The sequence below is a fragment of the Camellia sinensis genome, chromosome 15 (genome assembly GCF_055761805.1).
Source record: "Camellia sinensis isolate YWXY chromosome 15, ASM5576180v1, whole genome shotgun sequence".
Taxonomy (NCBI): Eukaryota; Viridiplantae; Streptophyta; class Magnoliopsida; order Ericales; family Theaceae; genus Camellia; species Camellia sinensis.
This window is the reverse complement of record NC_138975.1, coordinates 24,557,359-24,567,113: the sequence shown is the minus strand read 5'-3', so window position 1 is coordinate 24,567,113 and position 9,755 is coordinate 24,557,359. Positions and strand designations below refer to the sequence as shown.

At 35.8% G+C, this 9,755-nt stretch overlaps 1 protein-coding gene across 1 annotated transcript; it reads right to left on the bottom strand.

The window, feature by feature from the left end:
- Window positions 1-7,585: 7,585 nt before the first annotated feature.
- On the bottom strand, window positions 7,586-9,442 carry LOC114304299 (uncharacterized). Its single transcript, XM_028249463.2, has one exon. The coding sequence runs from the start codon at window positions 9,440-9,442 to the stop codon at window positions 7,586-7,588; it is 1,857 nt and encodes a 618-aa protein (XP_028105264.2).
- Between the last annotated feature and the right edge of the window lie 313 nt (window positions 9,443-9,755).

The window sequence follows — 9,755 nt, the reverse complement described above, 5'->3', positions numbered from 1 at the left end:
ATAGGTAAATTATACAAATGGTCCCTGTAATTTACCCATTTTTCATTTTGGTCCCCGTTGTTTCAATTTGATCAATTTTGTCCCTTAATTTTACGGATTATGTCATATTAGTCCAATAAATAACGGTGGTTAAGTTTGATGGACGGAAAACCAAATAATATTTCAATTTGGTCCCTGTAGTTTACTGGATGTGTCAATTTAGTCCCTATAGTTTATAGGAAAGTAAAAACAACAAGAACTAAATTGACACATTCTGTAAACTACAGTGACGAAATTAAAACATCATTTGATTTCCCGTCCATCAAACTTAACCGCCGTTATTTATTGGACTAATATATGACACAATTCGTAAAATTAAGCGGCAAAATTGAGCAAATTGAAATAATAGTGGCCAAAATGAAAAAAATATAAATTACAGGGACTACCGCTGTAATTTGCTCATATATTATCAGAGACTCATACATATTTTAACATTATTTAATAAAATTATTAAATTTCATGCAATATTAAATAAAATTCTTAAATTGTTAAGATATTATTAAAACATTTAATGGAAAGAATTTAATTTTCATTAATGAAATACTTAAAACTAAATAATTCCTCTAAAATTGATGTTAGATAACATCATAGTAATTTAATATAACACTTATATATAAACAATATAAAATTTAACATTTTAAGTAATGCATTTATTATTTGATTTTTTTCGTAAAGTTGAAATAAATGGATTTATTTCTTTCCTAGGAATTTACATTACTTATTTATTCATATGTAATAAAATTATTATTTTATCTTTTCTCAATCATATAATATTTTTAAATTTTAATTTTTATCTTTGAATCATTAAACTTCTAGTCAATGCATATTTAAAAAAACGCAAGTTAATATTTCTTACATAATAAAAAAAATTAAAAATAAATATGGAAGAAAAAAAAAAAAAAAATAAAATCTTATGGTTTCTGACAATTGAATCAAACTTATTCATTATGAGTATTAATCTTAACCTTAAATGTACTAAATTTAGTTTACCCTATATATGAAATTATTATTTGTTTTTCATCACTTTTTCAAAATATAAATGTAATTTCTTGACTCTATTTTTTTTTCAACAAGTTTTTGAAATTTTATAAAAAAAAAAAAAAAAAATTCAGCCATTAATGAAGGTAATTAATTAATTTTATGATTTAATTTAATAAAAATAGTTTAAATGAGATAAATAAATATGGGGAAATATATTTTAAGTATCATAACAAATTAATTTAGTATTTTATTATTCTCAAATAATTTCTCCATTCAAGTAAAGATTAATCTTAATTTTAAGTGTAAAAAATGACAAATTGCTTGAATTATTTATTATTTTCAAATTATTTCTTGATCTTTCATTCCCTATTAACTACTTTTAATTTTAATCCTTCATGTCTATTTTTCGAAAAAAAAAAGAAAATGTCAAATTTATGTGACTATAATCATCAAACTAATTATAATTTTTATATAGTGACAACAATATATATCAACGAATGAACTCATTGAAGTGTGTTCTATGGTGGGCTCACATGTCTAAAATTTAAAAAAGGATATGAGAAAATCTTACTCTAATAAGAAAAACAATAATACTGACAACAGTAATATTTATACTATAGCATGAGATAGAGGATTTGTTCCATGACTTAAGAGCACTTACAATAAAATTAATTCTCACTCTTGCTTTGTTTTTGGGGCCTATAGATGGCGTGTAGTATAGTCTATATTTGCAACATTGAAATAAGTTATTTTTAAATACAGAGATAGAGAGAGAAAAATGGCTCAAAATAGTTTGAGAGTTGTGGCAATGATAATGATATTATCATTGATAGCAACAAGTGTTGTAAGGGAGTTGGGGATGCTGCTGCGCAGCAGAAACTGTTGTGCGACGAAATGGGTTCATTTTGAGGTATATTTTAATAATTCGAATTGTTCATATTTCAAAATACATTAATTAGAACATGCCTGCAAAAAATCAAGTTAATCGGATATTATTTACCCATTTATTCATTCATATTTGTATTCATTTTAATACTTTAAATCACAATTATTATTTATTTTTGTAGATACAAATGTGAGCGGATGAATGGGTAAACAATATCAAATTAATTTGATATTTTGCATGCATGTTCTACTTGATGTATTCTAAAATGTGAACGGTTCAGATTATCAAAATGAATCCCAAAATGGATCCATTTCGCAACACAACAGTTGTTGCTGCACAAGGGCACAAGAGCAGGGGCGGTGCTTGCAAGGGCCCGGGGGGGGGTCACGTGCCTCTCCTGGGTTTTAGATTTTTTTTTTTTTTTTTTCAAAGCAAACATAAAAAAAATTTCTAAATAAAAGAATTTATAAAAATATTATTTTAAATGTTAATGACATTTTTAAAAAAATAAGAATAATAATGGTCATTGTGATTGAAAATAAAATGATTACGATATTATTATCTATGAAAATGCCAATATAATGGTGATATCTATCACTATTGATATGCAAATATAATTAATCTCAATGAAAATATAGAATTTATTGAATTGTTAGTTACATTTGACATGTAGCGTTCATTCTCTTTGTGTTTCTTTACTATTGATTGGTGATATCACATGTTAATGATGATGTGGTATAACTGTTATATTGAATTACGGATATTTTGTATAAAAAAATTACTTTATCATTATATAATTTATTTTAAAACTTTACATCCATAACTTTTTTTGATATTGTCCATGATACACTAATTACAAATAATATTTAGCTTATTTGGTTCTAGTTTTCAGAAAATAATTTTCAAAAAATTCTATATTTTTATTTTCCATGTTTTAATGTTTTCAATAATTTTTTTAAATTTTTAAATACATCTAACATAAATATACCTAAAAAGTATAATATTTGTGAAAAAAAACTTTAAAAAATACAATAAATACCAAAAAATATAAATATAATATGAAAATTCAGTACATTTTTTGTATTTTTGTGTATTTATTAATTTTTTAAAATATTTTTTCACAAATATTTTACTATTTGGATACATATTTAAGTAATGTGTATCTAAAAAAATAAAAAAATTGTTTAAAATTTTAAAAATATTCACTAAAACCAAAAAAATACGAAAAATAAAAAACTTAGTTTTTAGAAAACTGAATTTAAAAAATTAAAACCAAACACACTGATTATTTTTTTTTTATCTTTCTTGAAATTAATGGTAAAAATTTATGTGAAATATTTTTCTAAAAAATTTTAATATTGTAATTAATAAGTGCCCTCTCTGATTTAATTTATTTGCTCCGCCACCGCAGAAGAGCCATGTCTTTTACTTTTTTTGATTCAAAAGAAAGTAGAAACAAACCAAACAGAAAAGGGGGCAGAAACACAAACCAAAAGAGGGCTCAGAAAAAACAAAGAGAACTAAGCCCTTTCACATGAAGCCCCAACAATGTCTGCAATCAAAAGATTTGCAATTTCATTTGGGGGGTTATCTAAAACTACCAAGTTCTCTACATGATTCACTCCCATATTAGCAAGACCATCGGCACACTTGTTCCCTTCCCGGAGAATGTGAGAGACATCACAGTTACATCGCAGCATAAGAAACTTGATGTCTTCTAGCAAGGCTCTATGTGGATGATTGCTGGGGGTGGTGTTGTTGATGTGCAACACCATTTGCTCTGAATCTGTTTCAATTGTAATATCATGCATGCTTTTTTCCAAAATGATGGTGAGGCCTCGGTAGATACCCCACAGCTCAGCTTCCTCACTTGTAGCTACCTCCAATTTCCCATGATAGCCAAGTATCCAGGTTCCTCTAGCATCTCTGAACAGCCCACCGTATCCAGCAGGTCCAGGGTTGCCTTTGGAGCATCCATCTGTGTTAAGTTTGATTTTCCCTGCACAAGGAGGGCACCAATTAGTTTTATAGAGCAACATATCGCATGTGAAATGATCAATCTGGAAAGCATGGTAAATTTCGGCAGCCTGTTGATGAATCAGTCTCACAGTTTCTTGAGCATTGCACTCCTCTTGTCTGAAAACGAAACTGTTTCTAGCCTTCCACAAACTCCACAATGTGACTACAAAAATAGTACCCCAAGGGACACTAGAGAACTCTTTACTCTTGCTCTTTATGTTGTTTTGGAGCCAAATATCCAAGGGCATGTTAGCAGTGGATATTCTCCAGTTGCGATTACTCAGAATTTCCCAAACTTCCACAGCTTTCTGACACTCTCGCAGAAGATGATTCAAATCCTCACAGTAAAGTTGGCATCTGGGGCAGGTGTCAGTGTTGGTAAAACCTCTGATCTTTCTTTGTTGGTTAGTCAGTAATCTGTTAAGCATTAGCAGCCACGTGAACCCTTTCAATTTTTGAGGAAGTTTCAATTTCCATATCCAACTCCAGTTAACCAAGCCAGAAGCCTGATCAGAATCTTGCTTGATAATGAGATTGTAGGCAGCTCCAACTGAGAAGGTACCACTAGAGGAGCCAAGCCAATGTGGGTTATCTATAATTTCAACAAATTGTGGGAGGTGTACCTGATGAATTTGATGAAGCACAGACGGTGGCAAAATATTTTCTACCTCAGAAAGATGCCATCCGCCTTCCTCATTAAGCATATCAACAACTTTAACATTCTCATTGGTATGTGGTCCTGGAAAGAGAGAAGCTAAAGGCCCATCCCCATACCACCAATCTTTCCAAAAAGAAATAGACTTCCCATTTCCGACAGTCCATTTTGTACCTTTTGTTAGAATCTCTCTAGTTTTCATAATGCTTCTCCAGGTATGTGACGCATTCTTACTAGTAGGCCAGTTAGCAAAGGTGTGCTTGTGAAGGTATTTGCCTCTAAGAATCCTGGTCCAGACAGCTTCTTGGTCGAAAGTTAATTTCCAGCCCAATTTGGCTAACAAAGCAATGTTCTGATCTTCAGCCCTCCTAAGGCCCAAACCTCCTTCTTGTTTACTCTTACAGACTTGTTGCCAATTAACCAAATGGACCTTGTTCTTGCCCTCTTGATCACCCCATAGGAAATTTCTATTTAGCTTATCAATTTGTTTACAGATGCTTTGAGGGAGTTTGGTGGTTTGCATGATGTAGGAAGGTATGGAGGATGATACAGATTGAATCACTGTTGCTCTACCAGCTAAGGATAGAGCCTTAGCCTTCCATGAGGACAATTTTTTTTGGATTTTCTCGATAACTCCATTGTAGATATTTCTGCTGACTCGACTGTGGATGAGAGGAACTCCAAGATATTTGCCAAGGTCTTGGGTAAGGCTTATCCCACACTGTTGACTAAGCTCCTTAGCTAAATTCCTGTTAACATTTGGGGAAATGAACATCTTGGATTTCTGCAGATTGATTCTCTGCCCTGATATGCAACAAAACTCACTCATAGTTTCCATGATTAGATCACAATTCGATTGGTCAGCTTTCGCAAAAAGAAGGAGGTCGTCAGCAAAGAACAAATGTGAAACTGGAGGGCTGTTATTAGAAGCTTTAAGCCCTTTCCACTTCCCTTTCTCAACCTGCACTCTGATCATGTTAGACAACCTTTCCATGCATAGCACAAACAAGTAAGGTGAAAGCGGGTCTCCTTGCCTCAATCCTCTACCAGGGCTAAAATTGTTCATAGTTTCCCCGTTCCATAAAATGGAGAAATTGACAGAAGCAACACAAGACATTATAAGATCTATCCAATGTTGGTTAAGATTGAACTCTTCAAGAGTTGCTCTCAAAAAATCCCAAGATAATTTGTCATAAGCCTTTTCAAGGTCGATTTTGATAATAAGACCGCCATATTTCCCTTTCTTGTGCCTAAGAGTATGAATCAACTCTTGTGTAATGATGATATTGTCATGAGTGGCTCTATTAGGTATGAAGCTGCTTTGACTGGGGCTAACAAGATCATTAAGGAGGGGGCGAATACGGTTGACCAATAATTTAGACAAAATTTTGTACGAGACATTACACAGGCTAATAGGACGAAACTGCGTAATAGTCTCAGGGATATTAGTCTTAGGAATGAGGGCAATAAGGGTTTGGTTCACAATGGGAGGTATATGTTTCTCTTGAAAACACTTTTTAATGAAATCACAAACATTGGTCCCAATCACATCCCAAAATTTTTGGTAAAATATGGCTTGAAACCCATCTCTTCCTGGGGCCTTGAACGAATTCATATGCTTGACAACCTCCCAAATTTCTTCTTTGGTAATGTTTCTCAGCAATAATTTATTCTCATCATGTGAAAATTTATGTGTAGCAATATTACACCAGTGGTCAAGGACATCAACAGGTTCATTGTTAAATAAAGAAATAAAATAATTTTGGATGTGATCTTTCACCAGCAGAGGGTCATCAATCCAAACACCTTGATCATTCTTCAAAGAATCAATCCTCAATTTTTTCCTTCTAGAAATAGTAGATATGTGAAAAAATTTTGTATTCCTCTCACCTTGAGTAATCCAATTAGCTCTAGATTTTTGAAACCACAAAACTTCTTCTTGAAAGAGAGTTTTGTTATATTGACTGATAAGATCTTTTTCTAACAAAAAGAGGTTATGAGAAGAGGAGAAATGTTGAGCTTTTTGGATTCCCTCAATTCGAGATAACAACCATCTTTTCCTTTTAAAAATATTTCCAAACACAGCTTTGTTCCAAACAAGGGAGTTAGTAGCAAGAGAACTCAGGTTGTCTTGAAGAAAGGATTCATGATTCCAAGACAAATTAACAATATTTTTGTAACTAGGATGTGATAACCAAGCTGCTTCAAAACGAAAAGGGCGATTTATAGGGAAGAGTTTAGTTATACCTTCAGTGTAGACCATAAGAGGTGAGTGGTCCGAGTAGGTACGAGGAAGGTTTCGGACTGCTCCTTCGGGGAAGGTGATCCTCCATTCCGTATTACAAAGAGCTCGATCCAACCTTTCCATAGTATTAGTCAATCCCTGCCTGTTGTTTGACCAAGTAAATTTCGGCCCCGTGCAACCTAGGTCCATTAGCCCACAGCGGTTAATGTTATCAAGAAACTTCCTGCAACGGTTACTGTGATTATTCTGAGTGAAACTTCTCCTTTCATTCTGCCCCATGATATCATTAAAGTCTCCCGCCACAAGCCAAGGGTTAAGCATGGAGTTTGAAGATTCTTCAAGGTCATTCCAGAGATTTTGACGCATACCAGGATGTGGACTAGCATAGACTGCAGCTAGCACCCACTCTTCATAGTTCTCTCTTTTCACAGTAGCCTGAATAACTTGAGAGTTGGCAATATGGGCACTGACTGAGACTTGTGTAGGTTCCCAAAGCAACCATATACCTCCTACTCGTCCAACAGGATCCACAATGGTAGAGGCAGTAAACCCCAAGTGGTTAAAGAATAGACCCATTGAGCTGAAAGGGACTTTGGTTTCAAAAAGAGCAACCACATTAGGCCGATGAACTCTAATGAGTTCTCTAAAGTTTCTCCTAAAAATTTTGTTGTCGGCTCCCCGACAGTTCCATAGCATAACAGTCATGGATGATCGGTTAGGAAGGTGGGGTAACGAATCTGTGTTAGCCAGACCAATGAAGTTACGCACTACCTTCTTGGATAGCTCTGATGGCCGTAGGGCTGCCATCTGAGTTGCCTGCAAGGGACGACCTCCCACGCTCACCCACCTGGGTTCTATATTCAGTTTTATCTCTTTTATCCACCATTCGATGCCTACTTGGTGAATGGCTTCGCTCTCTGGTTCGAGGTATGACCCCACAGAGCTGTGTTTCATCCTGGTGAGTTGCACTTCTGGTATCTCCGGGTCGGCGTTGGAGCTGGTGTTGCTGGGGGTACTCATGATTTGTATCAGGCGGTTTTTGTTTCAGATCAAAATTGCCAATGGGGTTTAGGGGAGCTACAGAGGTAGATGGGGAAGGAGTAAGACAAGAAATCTGGACTGGGGTGGGATTAAAAGGTGATAAGGGGGGGTTGGGTGAACTGACCTCTGCATTCATTAATTCCAAGTCGTTGTTAGTGGCTTGCCCCAAGCTAGGATTGTAGCTTGAAGCAGGAATCTCTGGTAAAGTTTGTCCTTCAACAGCTGGGTCCTGATCTTTGTTGAGTTGTCTTTCACCCTTTTGGCCTTTTAAGAAGATTTCCTGAGCTATAGGAGGATTGCCTGACTCACTAGTAGAGGCTGTTCTGTGTGTGTTGACCATGCTTGGGCCAGTGTGGCCTTGATGCTTAGCTCGTTCGGGGGGTCCTACCATGTTCCCATTTTCAGCTAAAGGGCCAAACCGATTAGCAGATCTTTTGTGAATGTGGTTGTTGGGTCCAGCTGGCCGTGCAATGGGGTTGGGCCTATTATTTTTTTTCCTATTCACCAACATCCAAGGCCCAAATTTGTCTCTCTGCCCTCTGTCAGGGATAGAGTGTTTGCCTGATGAACTAGCCGTTTGAGCTTGATCTAGACCAGCACCATGACCGTTAGCTATGGCTACTGTGGTAGTTGGTGTCAGCTCCGGCACCGGTTTGTTACTGCTACAATATTCTTTCCGATGCCCAACTTTCCCACACTGGAAGCAGAAGTAGTGTAGATGCTCATATTCCACTATGTAAGTATATTTTCCTATAGCAAAACGCGAAATTAATGGCTTTGTGAGATCAACTTCCACACAGACGCGTGCATACCTTCCTCGAGCGGACATGGCAGTATTAAGATCTACCTTGAGGGGTTTCCCAATCGCCTTTGCTATATGGAAAAGGACCTTCTCATTGTAGTACTCAATTGGGAGCTGTGGAAACCTGACCCATAGTGCCGTGGCCACTTCTCCAGCCTCCGATGGCTTAAAATCATGTTCCCAACGCCTAACTGTGAGATAATGATCCATGATGATCCAAGGGCCCTCTGTATATACTCTACTACAATCGACCATCATTTCGAACTTGATCAAGAAAAACCCCAAACCCAGATCAGTTGCTTCAAAGTCTCCTTGGAGTCCCCACATCTTTCTCAATTTGGATACAAGGAGTTTATACCCTAGAGTTTTCCCAAGTAATCTGACAATTAGGCAGTCTTTCCATGGCCTACGAATATGTTTGATGAGACGCGAAGGAAGCTTGATTATGGGGACGTGAAACCCTAGATCAGCGAACCGATTAAGATCCTCTTCCTCCATTGCCTCATTATCTTCCTCATCTGTAAGAAAATCATCATCTGAAAGTCTCTCAAGGTCGTTGTCAAAAGCTTTCTCATTGGCTTTTGTGGCTGTAAGGGCTTGTTTGAAAGACCTCTGTGGTTGTTCCTCTGTTGGAGCTTGAATAGAGTCGTTCATGTCCTGGTCTTCAATAGGTGCTGATGTGCTTTTGATCTTTTTGGTGCTTCGCACCAGATGATCTTCTTCCTCCGGTGATCTACCATTTGGGCCTGTATCTAGTGTCGCGAGATGGTCCATGTCTTTCAACCTGCGTGATAAAATTCCTACTTTTGTCAAACCAAATTTTTAGAGCCATGTCTTTTACGATGTTTAGTGCAATGCGTTTTATCAGTGGATATAGGGTGTGTTCTTCTCACTTGTTTAATAGGAAAAAATTACAATAAAAGTTTCGTTAGTGCCCCCTCCTACTTGCTCTTATGGTTGTACTATGCAAAATTGTGGCAAGTTGGGCTCTGGTATGTCACAAACCCCCGCAATCAGATCAAGTTGGGCTTTGGTATGTCACAAACCCCCAAATCATATCTCAATTTTATTTAATTTATGCATGTTT

Excerpts from the sequence above, each read along its gene's own strand:
- LOC114304299 (XM_028249463.2), bottom strand. The coding sequence starts at position 9,442 with ATGGACCATCTCGCGACACTAGATACAGGCCCAAATGGTAGATCACCG.